The sequence below is a fragment of the Sinocyclocheilus anshuiensis genome, unplaced genomic scaffold (genome assembly GCF_001515605.1).
Source record: "Sinocyclocheilus anshuiensis isolate Anshui unplaced genomic scaffold, SAMN03320099.WGS_v1.1 scaffold352, whole genome shotgun sequence".
In the NCBI taxonomy this organism is placed as follows: domain Eukaryota; kingdom Metazoa; phylum Chordata; class Actinopteri; order Cypriniformes; family Cyprinidae; genus Sinocyclocheilus; species Sinocyclocheilus anshuiensis.
In genome coordinates this window covers 834,452-861,348 of record NW_015557093.1, presented here as the reverse complement: position 1 = coordinate 861,348, position 26,897 = coordinate 834,452, and the positions used below count along the sequence as shown (strand labels likewise).

At 36.5% G+C, this 26,897-nt stretch overlaps 3 protein-coding genes across 3 annotated transcripts in view; 1 reads left to right on the top strand and 2 right to left on the bottom strand.

The window, feature by feature from the left end:
• Positions 1-13,362: 13,362 nt before the first annotated feature.
• Positions 13,363-14,410, top strand: LOC107677362 (protein atonal homolog 1-like). Its single transcript, XM_016472241.1, has one exon. The coding sequence runs from the start codon at positions 13,403-13,405 to the stop codon at positions 14,102-14,104; it is 702 nt and encodes a 233-aa protein (XP_016327727.1). The 5' UTR covers positions 13,363-13,402; the 3' UTR covers positions 14,105-14,410.
• Positions 14,411-15,517: 1,107 nt separating this feature from the next.
• Positions 15,518-22,282, bottom strand: LOC107677373 (docking protein 2-like). Its single transcript, XM_016472253.1, has 5 exons — positions 22,111-22,282; positions 20,739-21,047; positions 19,391-19,472; positions 17,608-17,777; positions 15,518-16,869 (listed from the first exon to the last, which is right to left on the bottom strand). Exons 1-5 carry the CDS (start codon positions 22,165-22,167, stop codon positions 15,637-15,639), a joined length of 1,851 nt encoding a protein of 616 aa, XP_016327739.1. The 5' UTR covers positions 22,168-22,282; the 3' UTR covers positions 15,518-15,636.
• Positions 22,283-22,342: 60 nt separating this feature from the next.
• The window catches only part of LOC107677354 (probable ATP-dependent RNA helicase DDX41), an 8,004-nt gene continuing 3,449 nt past the window's right edge, over positions 22,343-26,897 (bottom strand). Inside the window, exons 8-15 of the mRNA XM_016472234.1 lie at positions 26,803-26,893; positions 26,457-26,588; positions 24,940-25,011; positions 24,756-24,852; positions 24,240-24,389; positions 23,416-23,487; positions 23,122-23,232; positions 22,343-22,981 (exon numbers count right to left, since the gene is read on the bottom strand). Coding sequence (XP_016327720.1) covers positions 22,845-22,981; positions 23,122-23,232; positions 23,416-23,487; positions 24,240-24,389; positions 24,756-24,852; positions 24,940-25,011; positions 26,457-26,588; positions 26,803-26,893 — 862 coding nt within the window. The 3' untranslated portion in view covers positions 22,343-22,844. The remainder of the gene's footprint in view (positions 22,982-23,121; positions 23,233-23,415; positions 23,488-24,239; positions 24,390-24,755; positions 24,853-24,939; positions 25,012-26,456; positions 26,589-26,802; positions 26,894-26,897) is intronic.

The following is a 26,897-nucleotide window of genomic DNA, read 5'->3' as shown; positions in this document are numbered from 1 at the left end:
TCTTGTGCACTTTATGAACACAATTGAGTTGCATGTTCACCAGGCACTCAGTTGTAGTCAGTGATTTTTGTAGGTTTTTCTGAGGTTTTTCTCAACTGCTTTGGCTCGTTTTTTTTTTTGTTTTTTTGTTTTTTTTTGCTCAAAAATAAGTTCAGTTCACTTAATTAATTTCTATTAATTTTTCTATTTATTAAAGCAAACTGCACAGTTCAGCATGCATATAAAAGAGTATGTTTACAATTTGCAAAATAACAATGCATATGGCTTGCTGATCAAAATGTTGATTCTCAGTTAAATTGTACACTTAGTAAGAGTAAAACTGACAACTCTTCACTTCTAAATATTCTTTCAATGAGCCATCAAAAAAAATCCATTCATTTATGAATATTCCATAAATATACTGTATATGACATGGAATGTTTGCGATGTTTGTTAAATTGACAAATGTTGGCTTTTTTATGGCCTTACTTTCTGTGTGCTACAGTACTGACTTTTCCCGAATGTTGAAATCTGTAGCCTATCTTAAAAAGCTCAGTGTGATACACAATAACCTTTAGCAAGACAAACTGAAATTCTTCTACATTGTCAGTGTCAACAAAAAAGTAGTACAAAAACATTTCAAGGGGTGACATGGTAAAAAATAAATGAATAATTAAATAAAAATAATCTAAACATTTTGACTAGTGCAGCTCACATAAAAATAAAGAAATAAAAAATCTGGCATTGGCCAATTTACTGACACAATAACTAGGTTTTGAAACAAATGTTTTTGGTGAGTTACTACCATTGCAGACATGCAACGCAGTTGTGATGTCCCATAAAACAGTTGCACTTACAGTTTAGAGAATGTTAGCATTGTTTTTTAAAAATGAGCCAAAGCAATTGAGAAAACCTATACATTTATTTAAGTCTGTAGCATGATCTCACATTCTCATCCATCGTGCACAGAGGCGGATCTTGGCACAAGCAGCATGTTTTCCCGCACACAGGTCTAAGACACCCACTCCACTTTTCTTTTGCTCATTCGCTGTTTAATGGGATTGAGCCCACTCTCCGTTCAACCTCCAATGTTCATCTGAAATTAATTGTGTCCCAGCAGGTGACTTCTTCCAAGCAGCACCTTGCGCTATTCTATACTGCCACCCCACCCCCTTTTACACTGCTATCTGTTTCCTTAAAGTCACATGAAACAGAAGTTGTGACTGTCTTTTCTTCCCTAATGTGACATATATTCGAGTGAAACAGCTTCTCGAACAAGAAAAAATATAGGGCAGGACTTGATTTTGTCCATCTGAAAATTATTCGATTGTTGTCATTGACAATTGTGATTTCTTGGTGCAGATTGTGTTTTTAAGTAACTAAGTACTTTTTTATCCAAGTTTCTATTCAAAGTCCAAATAGGCTTGTTAGTTAGTCAAGTGCTCACAGATTTTGCAGCTCGAGTGAAGGTGGGAGTTCTTTCTACCATGGGACAGTGAGTTGTGGCCTTGTAGCATGCTGTGATTTCACCACCAAACAATGAGAGAAAATAAATCTTTAAAGAAGGGCTTGTATTATTTCATGTTAATTTATGTTCATTTGAAAGTTATTTCTAAATAAATACATAATAAATTGATAGGCATACAGTTCAGTGCTATCAAACCTTCTAATCGCGCCATTAGCAACAACCAGGTGTGTGCAAGGTCATGGAAAGCTTTGTGTGAAAGTCCAGGGATGTAGTCTCCTATTTACACTCATCAAATATGTACTTAACCTGGGTCAACTGATCTAAGACTCATGAGTCAAAGTCTGCAGTTGATGCATGACGGCTCCCCATAGATATAATGGCCATGTTATGATTTACAGTGTCTGTATTTAACGGGGAATATTAATTACCGGGAGTGGAGTGACAGGAACAATGGGACGAGGAGTGGGACGTCTCTGCTCTGCCGTTCTCCAACATCTCCCCCTACAGCAAGGCTGACAGCAGCTCACTGGGCTTTACATTTGCCCTTCAGAAGCCCTCTCCCAGCCAGGGGCATCTGCAGAGAAAGAGAGAGAGGTATAGAGATGGAAACAAGAGATCAGAAATATAAAGGGAATGATCCATGAAAGCAAAAAAGAATCTGGTTAAAAACAAAAAGGCCTTTTGAGGAACTAAAGCACCAAAACAAGAGGGAAAAAACAAAGGATAGAGTTAAAGAGGGAACCCAAACAGTAAAGGAAGATTGAGTCAGTGCTCATGAAAGCCTTTATGAGTCCCCGTGATCCATTTTGCCATAACTCGCATAAGCAATGGCTCAATGATCAGAGCGTGGTCGCAAAATCATCTCTCTTGAACCAGAACCTTTCCCAAGGGGAGCACAGCCTGCCTTACTCTCCTTCCAGCTGCCCGCAGCAAACTAAGACAGCTTAGGACAAGACCGCACTGACGGAGGATGTAAACATGGTATTGAAACAAATTTAAAAAACAAGAGCCAGTCTAAAACATTCATATCCCTATTCCCTACAACAACCTGTGATGTTTATTCCTGTTAACCCGCGCAGCCCAAATCTTATGGAGTTTACAGAATGTTCAGGAAAGGATATACAGACATTGTGCATCCAGCTTCCTGTGTTTTCTCATTCCATCAGGACCTTGAAAGGAGTCCGTCGCTGATTTAATCAGCAGCCTTTTTGTTGACTTTTTCTCAGAACAGGAGTTATTGATTGGTGATGTCACCGCGATAAGCAAAAATGCCAGATAAATGGTGGTGAAAGACATGCAGTTCGCAGACGCCTCGCCTTCCTCTCAATCAAATACAGTGTGCCGAGAGAGAAGCTTTCATGCAAACTGTGAATGTCACTTTAGTGTTACTGATTAGATTGTTAAATCTCTTCTTATAATGTCTCAATTATGAGAAACGTATCTATTGTTGCATGATTTAAATGAAATATATTCTCCCTTAAGTAAATCACTGTCAGCGAACTAAACATAGAATCAAGCTTCATTTGATATTGAATTAGTTTGCATTACAGCTAATTGCACCTCCTGTGAAATTCCACAGCAAAGCAGGTGATGTTAATGAGGTTACTAAATAAACCGATGGTGAACAGAAATTAAGACAAATTCAGGAAAAATTGAACAGACAGGGACATGTTTGAAACACTAAAGAGGTATGACATGGGGGCATTTTTGAGAGTCTTCACTGATCAGGAATCTAAGTTTGAAACACCAGGACGCCATGACGTTTTTCTCACCATGAATTTAATTACTGTGGTTACTAAGGGCAATGGCAAAAAGGAACAAAGACAGAAAGAAAGAAACTTGCAATACAACAACAACAAAGTGGAGCACTACTGCCCTCTGTTGATCTGAAACTTAAGCCATTTGATCTCATATTTGTCAGCACATGTATTTTACACTTTGAATAGATAAAAAAAATTGCAAACTGTACTTTTAAAAAGTTTCAAAAAAGTAAAATTAAAATGATGTTTTATTTCTGTAACCTATATAGCAAAGTATAATTGTTCTACTCAAATATTTTGCTATCAATGGGGATGATGAATCGTGAATCCTTGTCGGTTTTATGCAATGTATTTATGAAATGTATTTGTGAATGTATTTTATAATATACGTTGATTGATTACTTATTCCAAATAGTGACAGGAAGATGTCACTTTGATTTGAAGAAACTGAACAGTGTAGTGTTCTCTCAGTTTTAGGCATGCGTGTTGCTCAGTGTTGATATCAGTGAAGGGACAGAGACCACTTATGCCAGATCATTTTCCTCTTCGCCGAATAACGAGTGGGCACAGTTCAATGAAATGCCAGCTGTTCGGACTTGGCAAGAATTTATAATCCTCTGAATAAATGAGTGGTCCTTTTGAGTGTCTTCTGTTTGGATTATGTTGGGTCTGTTGAACTAATTAGCCTGCAGAATAAACAAAACTTTGGAGCAGAATGTTTTATATGGTCTTTAGTTAATCTACTAAAATCATTAAAAAAAATATAGAGAGAGAGAAAACAGATCATTCAGACACATTAGGACTTGAATGTTTTTATTTTTCTTTCTTAATGGCCCAGCTGCTTGATAAAATCAAATGTTAAAAGTCTCTGAGGCATGTTTGCAATGTAAAGTTCACCATGTCCAAGCATTTCAGAAGTTCCGATCTCTCTGCTATGTCTAGAGTGTAGACAGTACATTACTGCCATCTGTAGGAATGTGGAGAAAACACCGTGCCCATTTGAAACCCCTCAAACACCAGAGGCGTATGGAATTACTTTTGTGCCAATAAAACTGAACATAATTTTTCAAGAAACTTATCAAATATAAACTGAAACTGAATAAAATGTCTTTGAAACTAAAAAAATTAAAAAAAAATCGTAGGCAAAATCTTTGACTTCGTTTTTAATACACTGCATGTTTTGCTAACTGTTTTCTCCTCTTTCTTTCGCTGACCAGTACTTACAAATGCGCTTCCAGAGTTTTCATTTATGCTTCTGAAGTTTTCGTTCGCCATTCTGGCACAAACCTCTCGTGGGGGCGGGGCTAGCAGCGGTGTGTTCTCATTGGCTACTGAGTTTTTGATTGACAGTTTCTTGACCTGGAAGGGAAGGCTTCAGCATTGTGCCTGCCGTCTGTGTGGATGTGAGCCATTGTTTGCATATTCCTATGTCATTTTAGTGTTATAAAGTTAGGAGTTTTGAATTTAATCTGTATTTATCTGTTGCTATTACTCTGTCTACATAAGCTTTTAGGAGCGTGAGAGATCAAACGCGAGTGAAAATTAAGGTCTATTGAGGTTTAATTAGATGTACTGTATATAATACTAAAAATATTGTATAATGTCCAATGTTTTCATAGAATATTTGTTTTTTGCTGATGATTATTTTGCATTGTAGGGTCTAATTAGGTTGTGCAATTTAAAGATAATACTAATATCATGTGTGTGTGTGATTCAATCAGACGTCAAGAAAGTCTCACTCCAACCAGGTAATCAAGGTTGGCAGCCCTGGCCATAACATTTAGCATATGCACTTACACCATCACAATTAATGATCACTTCATTCTGAAAAATTCAAACAATATGAAAATTACGGTCGTGACTTCAGATGGTGCAAAAAATGTTCTTGCTACCAATTGTTTTTATCATGCTGATCATTTTGTTTAGTTATTTTATTTAGTTAACATTATCATCTAACATTTAAAATTGGAAATACATTTTTTAGCAATCATCAACTCTTTCAAGTGTGACTTTTATAAACCAGTTGAATGTAATTGAAAATATGAATTCAAATAAAATTGAATTCTTTATTGTCTCTACAGCATATACACAAGTATCAAAGTGAAAGTCTTGGATGCAATTTTGTTGTTACAGGAAAGACCAGAATCCACAAAACACTAACTGCATAGTATACATGTAGTGCACTTTATTCTCGTAATACTATACAAAATGCACAAGTACATAATATACAGAATGTTTAAAATTCATATTTATTTTAAACACTGCAATGATCCTTTGAACAGTTCCTGTTACAGTATAAGTAAAAAAACAGTGAATGAGTATGTTATGTAATGGAGTGCACTATCAGTCTTTACAGCGATAGTCCACACACAAAATGAAAATTCTCTAATCATTTACTCACCGTCATGTCATTCCAGATGTATATGGCTTTCTTTCTTCACATAAACAGAAACAAAGATTTTGAAGAAAATAATCCATCTATGTGAATCCACATAACACAAGTGGATTGTAATCCATGCACGTATGACAGTTGATCAGAAGCAATTGTTAATAGTCAAAACAGTTTAAATTATTAGTGTCTTATATTGTTTCACTTCAAAAGACACTGATTCAACCACTGGGGTGAGATGGATTACTGTCACGGTCGCTGTGTGTGGATTTTAAAGCATCTTTAGGACTCACAAAGACGGATTATTTTCCTAAAATGTTTAATTCGTGTTTACCTGTAGAAAGAAAGTAATACTCATCTCGGACAGCTTGAGGGTGAGTAAAAGACAAGAGGATTTTTATTTTGGGGTAAACTATCCCTTTAACAATCATATGCTGTTGGTGTCTAAAGATCAAGATCCCAGTCATTCAAAGGTGATGTGGCTGAACAAAATAAGATTCTTGTCTGATGGGGCAATGGATCTCTGGTACTACCACTACATCCTCTGGGTCAGCATCAGAATTTTGTTTATGGAAAAGTTGCTCCACTCCCTGGAAATTGAGAAAGGAGATGTATTATAGTCTAAGAATACAAACTGCTTTGAACTCCCACATTACAAATTTCAAACTTAAAATATTTCAATATATATATATATATATATATATAGTACTAAATACTTCAAAAGTATGCACTATTTATCATCTGTTATACCGTCATGTAACCATTAAATGGCTGTATAGCCCTATATATAAATGTATATCCTTGACTGTGTATTCCCTAGTTGCTGGAAACTTTGTTTTCAGTCATAATTATTTGCATGTATTAGGTTTTGCATATTTAGGCATTATTAAAGACTACTTTTTGTCAAAGTATTTTTTCCCCGAAATTTTCATCTGAATTGACAATTGTTGCATTATTATGAGAGTCACATATGGACGCAGAAAAAGCATGGTAAAAAGGCTTTACATTGGCAAAGTTGACAGCGCTCTGGGAATCAGGCAGTGATTGACAGCGCTCTTGTAAAATGGCATTGTCAGATACAGTACATTTAGTACTGTACATTACTCTATGTACTGGGGGGAAATATGAACTAATCGAAGCAAATTGTATGTAAGCAAGTGTATGTAGATAACCAGATCCTGTAATGATCAAGACAACTTACCGAGAGTATCCAGATAACGACTATGACTGATGATAATCAGGGCAGGGAAAGTTACTTTTAAAATGTATTTCACTACAGATTACAAAATACAATGCTTTAAAAAGTAATCAGTAATGTATGTCATTTAAATCTACCAATCAATATAAATTCAATTTGAATACAATGAATGGAATTCCGTGCTGTTTCAAGCTGCATTCCAAGCTTCAAAACAAATCCAAACACACCAAATATATCATAAAAGTAGCCAAAACAACTGGCACAGTTCTCCAAGTTATACAATAGATTTGTTTAATGAATTGACCAAACTTTAAGTGATTACTCCACTGATAATCCTCTCTATGGAGAAGCGATCGGCACAAAAGTATCGCTGAGTCAAAATTGATAGGGCTCGTTTCCCAAAGCAACTACGGTCGCAAGTATCTTAATGTCGTTATAGTTCAATGTAATTTAACAAACACAGTTCGCTAAGGATGCTTTTGGGAAACACCCCCCAGATCTATCCAGTTTAATGTGAACCATTCACACTGGTTTCGTTAAACAAAATAAATGATTCATTTAAAAGACTGAATCAAAAGAATCATCTGTTCATGAATCAGTCCATGAACACGCGTTACCGCGCCGGTTCCGGTGTGCCCCATCACACGCCGCCAGCCCTGGCTATTTCAGCGCCCCTCCTCTCTCACGCACCCACTCCTGTTGGGAGCCTGGCAAAGGGCGGCGATTAAGGGACGGGGTGATGCTGATAATTAGGGGGAGGCAGCCGACTCGTCACACTAAGAAATCATCTCAACAATGTAGTGTAGCAGAAGATAAATACAGATAAAATAATAATGAAACATTTTTATATGTCATTTTAAATCACTAAACTGAAATAGGAAGCCACTAGCAGATACTCACATCCACACAGGCGCAAAACTGACGCCTTCGCTTCCAGGTCAAGAAACTGTCAATCAAAAACTCAGTAGCCAATGAGAACACACCGCTGTTATCCCCGCCCCCATGAGAGGTTTGTGCCAGAATGGCGAACGAAAACTTCAGAAGCGTAAATGAAAACTTCAGAACTGTAAATGAAAACTCTGGAAGCGCATTTGTAAGTACTGATAAGCGAAAGAAAGAGGAGAAAACAGTTAACAAAACATGCAGTGTATTAAAAACGAAATCAAAGATTTTGCCTGCGATTTATTTATTTAGTTTCAAAGACATTTTATTCAGTTTCAATTTATATTTTCTTAAGTTTCTTGAAAAATTACGTTAATTTTTATTGGCACAGAAGTAATTCCATAGAGGTGCTCCATCCATATTAGTTTAAGAAAATAAATACATAAAAATATACAAACTCTAATCTAATAAATATTTTTCGATTGCTAATAGCTAAAATGTATACCAAAAGCAAACAAAACTAAACATAAACCAATGTAGCCTATGTCCTACACTGTAAAAAAAAATCTGTGACATTTACGTAAGTGATGTTTATAGGTACTAAATTCATAGTATTGAATATTGTATATCGTGTGGACTGTTAATTACGTGCTGTTATGCATATTTACCATTCTAATGACGCAGCAAAATATAATGACCTTTCACCTACTTATATCTGTGAGCTTCATGTGCCACCTAGCGGCATTACACAGTACTACAATTGTTTAATTGTAGTACATGTTAAATACTTGAAGAATATGATTATATATTATTTTTTCTTGCCTATTATGTCGATTTATTGTTATTACTGTCTACTGATTGTTATCTCTGTTAATTCCTTGTTCATTTCAGTCCACATCTATACAAATGTCCACAACCTGTGCCTAAACAATGACATTCTAATTTATTGAGATGCACCTGTATATAGAAGGTGCACAGTGTCATTTACACAAACACTAAACCTCATCATGGTGACACACATGATACTGAAATAATGCAATAAACATTCATTTGACAACATTAGATGTAAGATTAAACCCTAATGTACACAACTTACAAGAAAAAAAACAGATAAAACGTTATTTGTCATGCCGGGAATTCTGGGAGTGTCAATTTACGTTTTTTCACTATAAACTCCAAAAAATGTATTTTTAACAGTATTTTACTGTAAAATTACATTAAATGTAATTACATTTATTCACCGCATATAGTATGGAAACTTACTGTTAACCAGTTAACAGGTTTTACTGTAGCATTTTTACAGTCTTACTGTTAAAATCACAATCATTTTTTACAGTATATGATAAAAAGGCACTAGGTGTTTTCTTGTTAGTACAAGATTATCTAGGCTACTATTATTACCTGTTTTCGTATTATTCGCTTTATAGTCAGTATATAGCTAATATAAATATATTTCTAGAGAGGACTTGCCTGGTCTTGTTTTTGAAACAAGCTCCCCTCTGTTGTTTGTAGCCACATGTCATTTAAAAAAGACAAGACTCGTTGATTATATAAAATTCTTCAGGTGTGGATTGTGTGCAGACCTCTCTGACAGTCACATGGCACAGAATGTGTTGCGAAAGCAAAGTTATTTGGAGTTATTGAATTATGGGTGTCACTGCTGAATTGTTTGCCCAGGGTCATGAGTGTGCCACGTGCCTCTCGTTGTCCATATGCCATCATGACGCGTCATGTAAGCTACTGTACATCTTTACTGGCGGTCAAGCAGAATTATAGTTGACTTTCAGACAACCATAACACTGTATAATAACTTTCAGTAGGCTAATCCATCTTCAACATCTGTTCTACCTTACAAATTGTTTTTTAAAGAAATTAATAATAGTAAGACGCCAACTATCTGTCTCCAGTTTTTATGAAAATATCAACGTTTCAAATAACGGAGGCTATTCTTTGACATCAAAGATCTGATCAGTGGAACAACTGCATTGAACAAATGGTTACTGTAGCCTAATCATTGATTGCATTGATCCATCTTAATATATACTGTGGATTTTAATGAGCCCTTAGGCTCAACACAATATTACTTCCCTTCCCAACATTAATGAGGCCGCTAATTTGCTTCATTTGCGGGTAAACCCCTAAATTAGACTCAAGAGTGACAAGTCAGTATCTAAAGAAGCACTTCCGTACCTCGGGCTGAATTGGAATAATTACATGGGGCTGAGATCAAGGGCGGTGTAGAGATAGGCCGAGCGATTTTCACTGTTTCCCTGTGATATTGTCTATTGTGTGAAAAGTGGAAGCGTTCGATCTCGGCAGGTCTTTAATTAACTAGAGAAAAACAGGCGATGCACGCGCACCCCCTGTCAAACGCGGATCATTCACCCGCGCTTGACTGAGCTCCAAAGAAAGGATCCATCGTTTCACGTTCTATAGCTACTCCTGGAGTTTTGTTGCCTACTACAGTATATGCGCTTGTGCTATATTTACAGACTTTCAAGTTTGTCTTTGCGCATATTTTCACCTTAAAGATGCTCACGAACAAAAATCTCAAGCCTGAGGAGGAAACCATAGCAATCGCGTTGACAGAATAGCCTTGGCCATAGGCTAATAAGCTTATTTAATATTTTAATTAATGATGTAGCCTACCAAAAACCAAGCTTATAAAAAGTCCGTAAGCTGATGTTTGGCGAAGTGCGTAGCAAACAAAGTGGTTTGCGTTTGCACCTCAAAAAGGTCAGGATAAACACTTATTCGAATTATTATGGGAATAGTTAATTTTCAACATTTAGAGGTGGACATTTCTGTAGGCCTATAGATGTTTTTTTTTTAATATAAAAGTTTTTTTTCTACCAAAACGTGACTAAACACTGTGCATCAATAACCATGACGCCATGGGGGCTCATAAACTGACCTTTGATATGCTCCCAACACCTTCCGCGGTCCTCCACCGCCACCCCCGTCTCAGCAGATGGGGAGTGTGTCCCTGTCTGCTCAGGGCTGCAGGCTGTTGCGCTGGCAGTAGGGTAGCGAGAATTAAATATTCATGTAAAAAATGAATGGAGAACCCCTGGACTGAGAGCGTGCCCATTTATTCAGCTCGCGCAAGCCTCATTAACCCGATGACTGGCTAGCAGGTCACGCTGATTTCCTTACCAACATTTAACATCTACCGCCTGTCTCCAAACACATACACCAACAGAGCGGCTGAGAGGAATTCCAGACCTTTTCTTCAGAGTTTCAGAAAATAATTGGCCTATTCAGATAAAACTGAGTAGTTCTAGCATGTTTTTACCTTTCATTGTGCATCTGTTTTGATGTTTCTTTGTTCAGCAAATGTACTTTTCTGTAGCCTTTTTAGGCTACCATCTTCTCCCTAAAAATATTTAATACAGTTGCTGTTATTTTCCTCCACTGTCACCAAAAAGAACATAATAAAGGAACAAATTACAGATAGCCTATTAAACAAAACGTATCTAGGCCTACCTATTTTCAAAATTAAACTTAGATAAAAGCAGTCAATTTAGATGTCGAGGTACATTATATGGTGCACTTGTTTAAGAAAAAATACAGAATTTAACAAATACATATATGAAACAAAATGTAGGCTACTTATTTTCAAAATTAAACTTAGATAAAAGCAGTAGGCTAAATTTAGATGCTGCTAGCCTACACGAGGTATGCTATTTAGGTTAATACACAAAACATAGCCTACAGTGCACTAAAATAATAATAATGGAAAAATATTTAATAGCCTAGTGAAGGATTATTCACACCAAGAACGAAAACTATAACCATAAAGTTTTTAATCTTCTAAGTCTTTGAGAATAGCCTAAGGAAATCCACATCACAGCTATATTGATAACGACACAGAATAACGATCGTTGGAATCGTTTTCAGAACGCTTTTTTTTCCATCTGATGAACGATGAAAACATTCACAGCCAATCAAAATCCACCCAATAGCTTATAATTAACAGAACCAGTTCTTCATTGGTATCGACGCTAAAACTATCTTTAAAGTTATGGTTCTTGCTGTGAAAGGGCATTATGAATTTTGGCAGTGGCTTAATTATTGTTTCTATAGGCTACATCTTGTAAGGACTGCGCGTGAGGCGGGAAGAGGAGTAGCCTACTGGCCCCTGTAAATTAAAACGATGATGCTTGGGGAGGGGGTGTGTGAAAGTTAAACTATCCCTGGACGCATCGCAGCATATGGGAGACGTTAGTGTCGGCCTCTGACTGTGAGACGGGTGCCAGGGGACAACAGCTGACTAGGCTGAAGTTTGCTACTCTATTCAACCCTCATGACAAGCAGCCTCAGAGGGGCCGCCATGACTGTCATCACGCGCTCTCTCTCCATCACCTCATTTGAGCAAAACAGTCTCGTGTCCAAAAGACGTTGACTTGGAAGTTATATTTAGCCTATGTTGTTGTTGTTGTTGTTTGAGCAAGAAGTATAGGCTATAGCTATTCAAAATATAATAGGCCTAGCCTACGTACTGCTGACATAGGCTAGTATTTTGGAAAGGCGTCTAAATGCATTTGAAATGTTTCAGTAACCACAAAGTTAGATAACAAGTTATCTAAATATGCGGTCGCGAACAGAAGTCCCCTTCGCCTGAGGAGGTAATGAGTTGAGCAGTTTCCGTAAAGTTCAAGATTAGACCCGTAGCCTACATCGACACGACATAAATGCTGCCGTTTATTACTTTTATGTAGGATATTAGAGATTTTTTTTTTAGATATTTTAATGCCATTCGCAAATTTAAAAAGAAAAAATTGTTTATGTTTAAAAGTTTAGATAGGCTATAAGTAGACTGTTAGCTGATGATAGGCTAATAAGCCTATAGCAATAATTGCATTAAATTATTTATTTTCCATGGCCGTTTCGTTATAGGCTACTCAGTGGGTGTCTCCACCTATGATTTGTCCAAATATTGTTTTGCTTCATTGCTAAATGATTTATGATGAGTCTGAAGACACTTATCAGTTTTCCTGGACTTCTCTGATGACAGGTGCGCCTCACGATCTGCTTTCCACCTGCTCGTTTTATTGCTGCAGATTTTACAGTTTGTTTGAGAAGAAATATGACGCTGCTATGCAAGTTTCTTGCTGGATTTTATAGGATGCCAATTCCGTTGCTTATCTTGAATAAAGTGGATAAGGATGTTGGATCAAGTCCCCTGAGGTTTGAGATTTGGGTTTTATTTCTAACTTTTAAAAATCGATGCAAAATAAAAACGCTGATTATGTTTTGTTAATTTATATTCGTGAATATATATGAATAAAACACCAGACATTACAAAATATGCTACAACTTCTGTTGGCTAAAAGTGTAAAATAAATATATGTTTAATATATTTTACATATATAATTGTAGCCTGTATTTTAATTCACGTATCAACAGAAATGTATGTAAATATAGGCCTATAAAATAAATGACAGTTGGGTCAATTCTAATCTGTGTTGTGATCATTCTTTGGAAAAGATCTTCCATCACTCCAGGAGAATTGACATGTGAGGGGGGAAAAAACAACTCTTTATTCCATGGAAGTTTGAGAAGCTTTTCTATTGGCTGTGGGCACTCAACAGGAGCACTGAGGGGAGGAGAGAGAGGAGGTGATGCCACTATAAGGCATCCTGTCTGAAGGTAAAGGGCCCACCCAAGACCGTCAGCTCGAGTTCAGCTTTCTCCATACTTTATTTTAGCACATTGTACCAGAAATGACAGCAAAAGCCAAACTTTTGCACTGGTCAGATGGAAAATTTCGCCAACGACCGGAGGAGTTTACCCTCTCTGAACATTCGAGGTTGACCCGCAGTGACCCACGGGCCTGGATGACCTCCGCGTCTCCCGGATACTCACCCTCAGGTGACCACTACGCACACGCGTCGGTGGATGATGCCGCCATAGACAAGTACATGTCTGGAGCCAGCAGTCCTTTGAGACCGGAATCTGATCTGGGAGGATCTAAAGCACATGGTGGGACCAAGCAAAATCTCACCGGACCTCAGAGACACAGACGTGTGGCCGCTAATGCCAGAGAAAGGCGGCGGATGCACGGATTGAACCGAGCATTTGACAAACTGAGGAGCGTCATTCCTTCTTTGGAGAACGAGAAAAAACTGTCTAAATATGACACCCTTCAGATGGCGCAGATTTACATCACAGAACTGTCCGAGTTGTTGGAAGGTGTCGTGCAGTCGGAGTGCAGAGGTCTGCGGGACGGATGCGGCGCGTCTGGTAACCATGGTAACCTTGGACCCAGGAGTTCAGCTCAGACTTTGAGGACCAGCATCCCTTACGCAATGGACGCACCTTCTTCTACTTTTGTTCCCGAGAAAAATGATGTCACGTCCAATGCGAGTGATGGCGAATCGTCCCATTTCAGCGACATGGAAGAAGGACAGACTGGAGGACGCTGATAGCTTTGCTGGATTGACTTTGAGACTGTGGCACTCTGATTAATTGTAATTTATTTGTCTGTGTTTTAGTAGACACTGAAAGAACCAAATAGATAGGCCCTGTGGGTGATGGTTAGTTCTAGGCAACGCTTCATTACTTGATTGACAAAACTACTGAAAACTCACAAGAAAGGGAAGAAAAAATGAAAACATCTATACAAGCCCTATAGTTGCACTTTACGAAATCTACATTTGGAATTTTTTCCACTTCACATGTACAAAATCTCCATCAGTAATGACAAAAATTTTATTTATGTATCTTTGTGATTTTTTATTACCTCAAAAGTTTAATAAAGATTTCCTTTTCATATATTTATTCGAATTGCTTCAATTCATACGTTCATTAGCCTATAACAATCAACCGCAAGTGTTTCGTGCAGTTATTAACAGCATTTTTTTTTTCATATCCAAGGTATCATCACTACTATCTTTTGAAACTGTTTATCTGAAAAAGATTTATTCAGACAGTTTTTTTTTTCTTTAAGTTGCATAGTTACGCAAGGTGGCGACAAAGAAAGCTTATTTTTGTGAAGCTGTACGAGTCATTTAAATCATTCACTCTGATTGGAACATTGAAAACTGATTCGCTCAAAAGAGTCGGTCAGGGCTGAAACGTATTTACATCACACGAGTTCTCCACAAATGAAAACAAAGCAAATTCGTAATTTTTCCTCCATTTTGGATGGTATGGAAGTATGACTTTTGTTGAACATTAAAAGCAATCATAGTCTAATGAGTTACAATTCTTCAATTGTTTTGTACTAGACTGACTCATGTCGTTCAATTGGTCAGCAGCTCACCATAGACAAAAGTTCGTTAAGTAGTCTAACCAATGAAATGCTCATTCAGGGTCTGCAATCAAATTCTATTGGCTCGTGCTGTAGTCAGGGTTTGAAGAGCTTCAAATTGGATTGCACTGGATAAAAAAAATTAAAGGAATAGTTCATCTAAAAATGAATTCTGTAATCATCATTTACTCACCCTGAAGTTCCAAACCTGTATGAGTTATTTTTGTTTGAACATAAAAGACGACATTTTGGAGAATGTGGGTAACCAAACAGTTGCTGGTCCCCAGTGTGAAAAAAAATAAACTATTAAATTCAGTGGGGACCAACAACTTTTGGGGTGAACTATCCTTTTACCTTAAATAATTTGTTAAAAGATACAGTCAACAAAACAGCACTAACTTGTGTTTGAAATTAGAGCTTGGGCTGATGTTTCATGCCAGAGACCAAGTCACAACCAAACTGTTTTAAATAACTTGTGATATATTGGTTAAATATACACACTTTTACAATATATCTTACAAAACATTTTCAATAAAGATCATTTACATTCAAAACGTACATTTTCCTTATATTTAATCATCGCAGTACATATTCTGTGCATTATTATTAAAAGTTTCATGTTAAAACTTATCGCACACTAACGCATATCACTCACGTTAATCAGGGTAGCAATGACACCGACCTCAACTGTAGACAATAAAAACCTCAATCAGTCATCTGCTCATCTATTTGATCTAACTGATCACTACTTCCCCCACGTGACCTGGGCGGAAATGGGGGTGGAATTTTAGACAGATCTTTAAACAGAATGCTAGAAAGGGTCTCTTTGAAGTCGAAAGGGATTTCACTGGAAGTGATAACAGGAGTTTGTTGTTCAGTGTTAGGCTGCTCTTGCTCATCACTGTCCTCAGTCTGTCTGTTCTTACGTTTAGCTGCAAAATTCACTGTGCTGTAAAGGTCCTGAATATCTGGTTGATCCTGCTCGGCAGTGGCCTTCGCGGTCCAGTTAGTGTAGGGAGCTTCTTCATTTTTGTCCTCAGAAGGTTCTTGTGGTGATTTCCACTCCTTCTCTTTATCCACGGTTACATCTGTATCCGTGCTTGGTGGTAGACTGGGAGGAGTTGGAACTTTTGGGAGATTCATTTTTGATCTTGGCTTTGGTTGTGGAAAAACCACTGAATACAAAACTTCATCCGGGCTACTTACAGGGCTTTTGACGCAAGGTGGTGGATCTGGTAAGGAGATGTATCTGCGTGGTACTGTTGGACATGGTCTATCTTGATTTGTATTGACTGGAGGAAGCTTTTTCACTTTAGGCCTGTCCTGTGGTTTGGTTTTAGGCAAGGGTGGCGGTAGTGGAGGGGCTTGTTGAGGAGGAGTGGATGATGCCTTTTGGACATTCTGGTGGGTGAGAACCCCTTTAATGATCTTGTGTATTGGCTGCCCAGGTTTTTTCAGTGTAGGTGGGCAAGGTCTTTCCTGATTCTTGTTGATTTGAAGTTGCTTATTGATCTTAGTTTTGTCCCTGCCCTGGGTTTTGGGTTTTGGTAAAGGTGGTGGGGGTGGAATGGCTTGTGGAAGGGGTATGGATGGTGGCAGCAGCTCTTGAAGACTCTGCTGTGCGAGTGCCTCCTCAATGGCTTTGTGTATTTGCTGGCTATGTTTGCATTGTAATGCTGGGCGCGGTCGATCTTGATTCACACTGATTGGAGGAAGATTTTTTACCTTAGGCCTGTCCGGTGGTTTGCTTTTAGGCGAGGGGGGCTTGGAGGCCATCTCTTGCGGAAGAGCGGTGGCTTGTGCCAGCAGTTCTTGGACACTCTGGTGCATGATGGCCTCCTCAATGGCTCTCTTTATTTGCGCCCCCTGTTTTGACAAGAAAATTAACTGACCCTCCCCAGTGTGACAGCGACGACCTGCCTCAATCATAATTCCCCCCTGAAAAAAAACAATAAATATTGAATGAATAGAGCAAATGTGAACTGTTTAAAAGAATCAAGGGGGGAAAAAATAGTATTTTTAAAAAATAAAAAATCCTACACATGCTATTTTACCACAAACATATATACACTACCGTTTCAAACATTTGTGGTCAGTAAGAATTTTTTTTTTTAATGAATACTTTTATTCAGGAAGGACCTATTTAACTGATCAAAAGTAACAGTAAATACATTTGAACTGTTACAAAAATGTTCAGTTTCAAATAAATTCTGTTCTTCTGAACTTTCTATTATTTAAAAAATCCTTTAAAATGCTTCACTGTTTCCACAAAACAAGTTTTCAACACTGATACTACTACTACTACTACTACTAATAATAATAATAACAAATGTTTCTTAAGCAGCAAATCTGCATATTAGAATGATTTCTGAAGGATCATTTGACACTGAAAACTAAAGTAATTGCTGCTGAAAATTCAGCTTTGCCATCACAGGAATAAATTTTACATTTTAAAATATATTAAAATATTAGTAATATTTAGATTACTGTTTTACTGTATTTTTCAGCTAATTAGCATGCAGCTTTGGTCATCACAAGAGACAAAAACATTTTTAAAAATTAATCTATCCCAAACTTTTGAACAGTATAGTGTATATATAGTTTTACATTAACTGGTTTATATGAGCAAACATGTTGAGTCAGGGGGTTGCATAATTTTTATCTCTCATGAAGCACCTTGACTTGGCCAAATCTCCTGAGGAGCTTGTAGGGCCAATGGTAGATGGCCTGTCCGGTCTTAAGGTCCAGAAGACAAATAGCCTCTTTCTCAGAAGACAGCAGGTATGACCCAGACATCCTGCACCTTTGAGACGCATCTGTGCTCTGCACTGTCACCTGGTACTGGCCTGCGGGGTGGAATTCATAAAAACATCAAAACGAGGTCTCTCTGGACAAACCCTCAATCGCTGAGGTCAGACCTCTTGAATTTAAAATGAAGACAGAACAAAATATATTTTACAGCGGTGGCCAAAAATTATGAAGCAGTGAAACTGATTACATGAATGGTTGGTCTAGAAACAATCTTGACTCTTGAATATTAGAATATTAAAAATGTAAATAAATAAATAAGGCTGTATACCCAATTTTCCCCAAAACATCTTCACATTTTTTGCATCATTATATACAAAAGGTTGAAAAGACATTCTTTTTTTCATCTGGCTAAACTACTTTTTACTAGTTACATAGTATACTACTTACTAAATAAATAAGCAGAGTACATAGGCATGAAATATTGATCTGAACTGAGAAATTATTTATTTTCTTATTTATAGACTAACTAAAAAGTCTATTAACAATCAGCCTAGTTGATCACGTCAACAATTATAAAGTATTTATTATTTTTAATCTGCAGTCCAAGTTTGGTTCTAGTTACATATTTACCACATACATATGAATATTTATATATGTATGAATTCTTTATTCCTTCAACTCCTTCAAGTCTATATAGATTTTTTTTCAGTTTATTACAAATAAAACTACTAACAACTGTTTAGGTACAGTGATGTAACTGTACTAAATGTACCAAGGGTCCTTAGTTCCTAAAACCTTGAATACTTTTATACATTTATTGCCTCACAGCAGTACATCTGTGTGGCTCAAAAACACATTTCAGATAAGAACAAAATTATGTTCTCACACCGTGACCGGAATGATTTTAAATGGGAATTTCCCAAGTTACTTTGTGTTCCAAAGCATTACCGTTATCTGTGTTACAAATCAGCTTGATAATGAACGGTTTCTCTAAAACTCAACCTCTAATCATTTACTAAAAAAAGTAACTTTGCAAAAAAGCATCTGTTATTTAACACTACTGGGTGAGCATTGTAATACTAAGAATATTAAAAACTAAGTATGCACTACCTAATATTTTTCTATGAGGAAGAAGATAAACCCTCAAACTACTTTCTTCTAAAAAATATTAAAATACAGAAGCTGAAAAAGCAAACCGTAAAATATGATGCAACACCAAAGATGTCTGTCTGTATGTAAAAAACAGACAAAAACTTAAACTGAACACAAACTTGAATCTAAACACTATAAATTGAATCAATATGAAATAGTTATCTAAATTGAGAAACTAGCCTATTTATTTTCTTAATTGTAGAAAATTACTAAAAGCTTTCACTATATATATTGATATATGCCATTTTTTGTGAAGAATTTAATTAAATTGTTTTAATCGATTGACAGTCGACTGATTGTCAAATAATATCTTTCAGAGTGACCATTTTGTGCTCTTATTCTTTTAGATCTATGTAGATAAAGGACCACAAACATGTCTGACCTCAATAAAAACACTGAGTAATGGTGGAAATGTACATCTGCACCATTAAGACACACCGTCTTGCTCAACTGCAACAAACAGTTTGGTAACACCTAGTTTAACAGCAGATAATCGTTACTGTAGTTCTGGATCAGCTATGCTGGTAGACAAGTGTATTTCAGAGCCCATTCTCACCTGCTCCCCAGGTGGAGTAGAGTTCATTGACAGCCGGTTTCGTGTATTTATCTTTGTTGGTATCTTCGGTTCTTTGGGTCTTCTAAAAATGTAAGACAGTTGATAATAAGTATACCTTAGTAATTCCTCTTTTTCTTATCATATCATTCTTTGCAAAAAAAAAAAAAGAAAGAAAAAAGTCTATGTACACTCTTGTGCAATCATAGACTTGAAGGTGTGGTTATCAACACTTCCTTTGTGACAGGTTAGCAGTTGTGTGAATCTGTACCTCAAGTTCATCATATATATGTTGACTTTAGTTAATTTAGTAGTGGGAAAATGTCCTTCATTATGACTTGTTTTATGTTACGAGAAAGATGCAACTCATATTATTCAATAAACTTGTTTCACCAAACCTTTGTCTTTTGCTTTCTGCTCTTCCTTGGCAGATTGAATATGAGACAAAATGTAGTGTTAACTAGTTTATGGTATCAGACAAATTGCTGTTGACTGGTTTTGGATATCAGAATGGATTAAAATGGACTGATGGGATCTGGAAAAGAGTCTGGATCCAACATCTTGGCAGAATTGAACAGGGACAATGTTTTCTTTTTTCCATCTTCCATGTTCCTGAATCAACATTCTTGTTCTTACCTGGCTTTTTTTTTTGTTGTTGTTAATTTCATTTTGACTTTGACACATGTAGCTCATATGGTAGAAGAAAGTCCTAGCAATGCCAAGGTCATGGCTCTGATTCCCAAGGAATGCATGAATTGATTAAATGTCTTCCTTGAATGCAATGCAAGCTGATTCAAATAAAAGTCTGCCAAATATGGGTTTGCCCATATCCATAATCCACCTTTGGATTGCTTAGTTGGGGTTTAAAATAGACTTAATATTCAGTAATATTAATGATTTGATTGCACTTACACTACAGGGTGAGAACAAAACTCAAAACTGAATAAATCTGAATGATGACACTATTGTCTTCTGTAGAGCTGCTTTATAGCTTAATCAAACTGAATTAAAGAAATTTGCAACACTGATACCGAATTGAATCAACATTGAACTGATTCGATCTGAATAAGGACACTACTGTCTTCTGTAAAGCTGCTTATAGTTGAATTAAACTTGTTGAATTTTACACTTATAGATCTGAATCAACACTGAACTGATTTGAGCTGAATAATTACACTATTGTCTTTGTAAAGCTGCTTTGCAGCAGAATTTGAATTTGTCTCATATTTGATGAAGTTTGCATCATTGATTCTGTTATTTCCCTGTTTATTACTGTGAAGCTGTATTGTATAAAGTGCACTGTAAATAAAGACTTGACTTGTTTTGACAGGACATCACCCAACCTCCATACCTGAAATGCTAGCTGGCACAGAACAGTTATCCAGTCCTCCTGGGCAGGAGCAGCGATGGTGTAGGTGCATGAGGTGGTGTTTAAAAAGAAGGCAGAGCACTCTGTGGGACAGCTTTCTCCTGGGGCTGGAGTGATGCTCAGACAGTCTGTCAGGCGGATGACCCGTTTGTCCGTCTTCCTGAGCCCTGAAGGCCTCGCAATGGCGGACCCTATCAGTCCCCCTCTATCACGCATGTCATACAGCTCCATCCGGCCGATACCTGCAGGGCTGGGCTCGAACAGAATCAGCCAGGATTTCCGCCATATCTTCTGCAGGAACAAGGGGAGATGTTAGTTTTAATTGAGGCTACGACAGAGTAAAGAAAATTAATTATTTCGGCGCATAACTCGGAAGGGTTTAACATCAAACTCTCTGGTTCAGTACTCCTCCACTGGGACCGGTTAGATATTTGGGAGAACATGCCAGAGGGAGCAGAAGTTCTGAAACAGTTCTTCGTTTTATCTCCCATATATGATTCATGGTCGTTAAACGCTACCATGAAGATGGAAGCACCCCAGGTGGTTAACCAGCTGCCGCTTCCCTTCTATATTAATAATGTACAGTTGAAGATTTCTGACCACCTATAATTCCCAAGGCTTGTTGTAAATAATTAAAGAGATGTTTTAATGCTTTTATAACTGTGATTATCAATGGTATGTCCCACATTTTGCCTACCAAAATATCATTACTTTATCTTTAATAAATTGTAAACATTACAGGGATAGTTCATATGAAAATTCTGTCAGCCTCATGTCGTTCTAAACCTGTATGACTTTTTTCTTCTGCGGAACACAAATGTTACTTTGAAGAACGCTGGTAGAGAAAACAACACTGGAGCTCATTGGCTTCCATTGCATGGACCAAAAAATAAAAAAAATAAAAAAAAATTATATATATATATATATCTTAAAATATCTTTATCTTAAATATCTTTATCTTATCTTAAAATAAAGTAATGCAGGTTTTGAACGACATGAAGGGAAGAGAAATGTAAGAATTTGCCTCACTTGGTGAACTGTAATCTTTACATCTCAAATAAATTTAATTCTAATATCCTACAAATATATGGATGCATTTGTCTGACATTTAAATGAACTGACTTTTATTCCCACAAAAGTTGATCGCATGACCTGATCTGGTTAATAAACTCAGCTAGTTAAGCAGGAAACAGTATAAAATATACTATTAATATAAACACTATAAAAAGCATAAGAACTAGCACATCAAATAGTAGTACTAGTACTAGAATTAAATAAAATAACAAATAAAAAAAATACACAAAATGCCCTCTTGAATTAAGTGTAAAATGTTTTTTTCAGTAAACAACCTCACCTTCCCAAACTTGACCCCCTGTAAAAAGAGCGGACCCTCTTTAGAGATTACATCCATTGTGCTTGTTTGCCTCGAAGTGCTCCAGTTCCTCTATTTTCTACAGAAGGTGACAAAAGAGAGAGAGAGACTGTGTATGATGCTAAACTTGATATTAAGCAAGCGCTTCCGTGAGATTATGGGGCCACGTCATTCACCAGCAAGCGGCTAAAAATGGTCTCCACTCATTTCCTCCAACGTTGAAAACTTTACCTTGACGTGTTCCTTTATTAACAATCACCCAAGCTTGGTTGTAAACAGGAAATAGCAAAGAGATGTAACCAGAGATACAAAGTCAGAGAAGAATTTTATTGCAGTTTGCATCATAAAATAAAGAGGGCGCATAAGCTGACCATTTATTTACACTGGATGTGTAGCAAAAAACAAAAAGATTAACTGGCAAAAACATGCCTGAGTGGGTTTCAGACAAATACTGTAACAATTCAGCTGTTACATTAATACATGACAATGTCATTATGAAGCAAAACCTACTGAAAATTCTAGGAAATCCTAACTTTAACATTTTTTTCTTACACAAAGCTTTTTGACTGCATTTTGCAACAAACAAGAAATAGTTTAACTGAAATGAATAAACAAATGTACAGTTCCAAGAATAATACATTTTGTACAAAATGACGCAAGACACGACACAGGAGCCTCTCTCAAGGAAAAATCTGATGGCAAAGTAGCAAGCAGCATTAAAAATCCATGGAGCTGTTGGCCAGATAGTCCTTGCGGCCAATGTTGGTGACCTGTTTTGTCTGCATGGCCTCCAGTTTGGGACAGTCTGTGATCCTGTGGCCCAAACCACCACAAAACGTACAGCCTCTCTCTCCTAGGATGGAAAAATAAAAGGTAAATATCTTGTACTTTTGAGCACTGCAGAGCCTCTTGTGCAATTATGTTGCAATAATTTTGGGCATGTGCTCAACTGGCTACTTAAGCTTGTTTCAGCAATAAGTACATAATTTGTACCTCCAATATCCAGCATCGTCTCGTCTCCCGTTTGGAGAACCTGCAGCACAGGAGGAACCTTCTGCTTGGCTTCAACCAACAAAGCTTTCAGATCCATTAGTACAGACTCATCTATAAAAAAAGGATTTTGATGCTCAATTCTCAAATCTATACAGTATATTCTCTGAAAAAATAAGCCATTGTGTGTGGCAATTTAATCTCGGAAGGAAGTACAATAAGATGACAAGAAACAAAAACGGAAAGACAAACACCAAAGATAAATCTATAGATTTAAAAAAAAAAAAAAAAACTTACCACATCCTTTGTTGATAAATGTTGTGGCAACTCCAGTCTTTCCAGATCGACCTGTTCTGCCTATTCTGTGGACTGTGAAATAAACATTACATACATTTCAAACATCTGGCATCTGCAGTTATATATATGCAGGAGTTTTTCTTAGAACTAACTTCACTTTTCTGAACCATTTTTGCAATGACACTTAACAAGTTGGTTTAGTGGTTGTATAAACTTCTGTCAAATATTTTCCCTAAAAGAAGTGCTTGTACGATCATTGCTCAAAATAAACGCCAATTTCTTTTTAAAATGCTGATACTTTTTGAACTGTCCAGCAGTTATTTCTATCTAATTAATTACATGATGTGCCAATTACTTCATCTAATCTAATTAATAATTAATCATAAATCACATCAATTTGATTTGAGAAATTAGTGTTAAATCCACAGCCCTAACTGTGAATTCTATTGTAATATAATTTAAAATGTAATTTATTCCTGTGATGGCAAATCTGAATTTTCAGCATCATTACTCCAGTCTTCGGTGTCTCATGATCCTTCAGAAATCATTGTTTTTTGCTGCTCAAGTAACATTTCCTCCCATAAATGCTGAAAACAGTTGTGTTCCTTAATATTTTTGATGAATAGAAGGCTCAAAACAACAGCATTTATTTGAAACAGAACTCTTTTGTAGCATTATAATGGCACTTTTTTGTGTTCTGCGGAATGAAAGTAAATAAATACATAAATCTTACTGACCTCAAACATTTGAACGGTAGTGTATACAAACCAATAAGCATTAACAATAAACCAATAATGCCAAAAAACAATCATGTGAAAACCTACCATAGTTCTCAATCTCCTCTGGCATGTCATAATTCACAACATGCTGGATGGCAGGAAAATCCAAACCCTTCGAAGCAACATCAGTAGCCACTAAAACATCTTTCTTTTCCTCTTTGAACGCCTCAATGGCTTTCGTTCTCTCCTCCTGGTCTGAAAAGCACATATACAGTTTATTGAGGAGCGTGTGGTTGAACTGTATGTCCTGTTTACCTTTGTGCCAAACAATCACATTCATAACTATTATATATTTAAGGTAACACAAACAGCAATTGTTAGTGCATGATCACGGTCAAGTGAAGCCATATACACTTTGCTGCTTTGAGATTAAGCAAGATCGAATCTTCTGACATAGTTTGAACACTTGTTTAGCACCCTCATCACAGTGCAATAATAGGAGCCAGACCACAGCAGAAGCTGACACCCGGTGGAGAGCACATGAAGCTGCGGGAAACGGCATGCATAAAGCTGATTGATGGTGTCTGTGCTACAAACAGATTGAGATGGATGATGTCACACCTTTTCCTCCATGAATAGCCACCGCCTCAACACCTTTCAGCAGAAGATACTCGTGTATGGCATCTACATCTGCTTTCTTCTCAGCGAATATTAATACCTAAAAAACAATATAGGAAGTATGATTGTTAGAAGATATTATGTAGGGATCTCAGATGTGGTTTAAGAAGAGCAAGAAGCTACGTACTGGCGGTGGGGTCTTCTGGAGACACTCCAGGAGATAAACCATTTTGGCCTCCTCTTTGACATATTCCACTTCCTAAAAGTGACAGGATGTGTGTATATATATATATATACATACATACATACATACATAATATATATAAAAAGTAAAATGTTCTGTTCTGAATTACTAATATACACTAGAACTGCTCGATTCTGGATAAATTGAGAATCGCGATTTTTTTTTGTGTTTCAAACAGAGACCGCAATTCTCCCATGATTTTGAACTAAGCAAAATAACATGCAATTTACTAGAGGCTGTGACAAAATATGAATTGCCTCATTCTATTCAAAAATGTTTCATTAATTTGAATAAATTATTTTTTTAAAAGGTTCGAATTAATGATTTAATGACAAACTCATAAATACTTAATTTGTTCCATTACTGAATGAATCTGCGTTTTTGAAGAATCTCTTGAATGAATGATTCAATGACAAATAATTTTTTAATAGTCACTTGTCGTCACCTAGTGGCGAAACAATGTAATCAACATTGTAATCAACAAACGTTATTTGAAGTGAAAATTCGTTTTAAAAGATGATTTGCTCCATTTTTATCTGAATTATAAAATTTTATCCCAGTACTTCTGTGATAATATGAATGATTGTAAGACACAAATGATACTGTGTGGCTGAAACGACTGTTTGTGAAGCTGTTTCATACCTAAACATAATAACTGCTCTCTATGTGTCAGCGGCAGCACAAAAACACATATTTGAATGTTCCAATATGACTTTGTCAAAGGTTTAATAGACAGACGAATCATTGTCATATAAAAATAAGATTGCGTGGGTGTTTAAATCGAGATCGCGATCTTTTTAATCGATTAATCGTGCAGCTCTAGTATACACTTGTTCAAAAGTTTGGGGTTGGTTAAGATTATTTGTGTTTTTGAAAGAGTCTCTCATGCTCAACAAGGCTGCATTTATTTGATCACAGACACAGTCAAAACTGTAATACTGTGAAATATTATTACTATTTAAAATAAACGTTTTCTATTTTGTTATATTTTAAAATGTAATTGATTTTACTCCAGTCATCAGTGTCACATGATCCAGAAACATTCTAATATGCTGGTTTGGTGCTCAAAAACATTTCTTATTATTATCAATGTTGAAAACAGTTGTGCTGCTTAATATTTTTGTGGAAAAACCGGGATGAATTTTTCAGGATTTTTATTTAATAGAAAGTTGAAAAGAACAGCACATGTTTGAAATATACATTTTTTGTAACATAATAAATGTCTTTGCCACGGCATTTGATTTGAATTTGAATTAATGCATCTTTGCTGAATAAAATGTATTTCCTCAAAAAAAAAAAAAAAATCTTACTGACCCCAAACTTTTAAAACAGTAGTGTGTTTCACAACACTCAAAAAAAAAAAAAATCGACCTTGGCAAAGCTCACAAAACAACTAAAAGGATCGAAAGGAACATGAGGAAAGAATAAAGCTGGGCCTCGCATGAATCTTAATGTCTTACCTGGATGACGTCCAAACTTGCAGCTCCAGCTCTGCCCACATTAATGGTGATGGGTTTTACTAAAGCACTTTTGGCAAAGTTCTGGATCTTCTTGGGCATAGTGGCACTGAAAAGCAGCGTTTGTCTCTGACCCTAAAGCAAATCATAATAATGAGCAAAAAAAGCACTCTGGTTATTAAAAAAAAAAAACATTCATTACCTCTAAAACAGTATTATTCTAGTTCTAAAACCACTACATATTCAAGAAAACACTGAAAAAGGGAGGGGAACATTTTACTATATTTACTGACTAACTGCTATATTACTGGATAACCTAAACAGTAGCATGAGATTTCCACAAAAGTACCTTAAAGTAAGAGAAGATGGTCCTGATGTCCTCCTCAAAACCCATGTCAATCATCCTATCAGCCTCGTCCAGAGCCAGATAGCGGCAGATATCCA

Bases quoted from the DNA above. Each gene is read 5' to 3' on its own strand.
- LOC107677362 (XM_016472241.1), top strand. From the start codon at position 13,403: ATGACAGCAAAAGCCAAACTTTTGCACTGGTCAGATGGAAAATTTCGC.
- LOC107677373 (XM_016472253.1), bottom strand. From the start codon at position 22,167: ATGGATGTAATCTCTAAAGAGGGTCCGCTCTTTTTACAGGGGGTCAAG. The intron at 21,048-22,110 runs GTGAGGTTGTTT...TTGTTCCTGCAG, and splicing joins AGGGGGTCAAGTTTGGGAAG to AAGATATGGCGGAAATCCTG. The intron at 16,870-17,607 runs GTGCTTCATGAG...GTTTTTTTTCAG, and splicing joins GGAGATTTGGCCAAGTCAAG to GGGGGAATTATGATTGAGGC.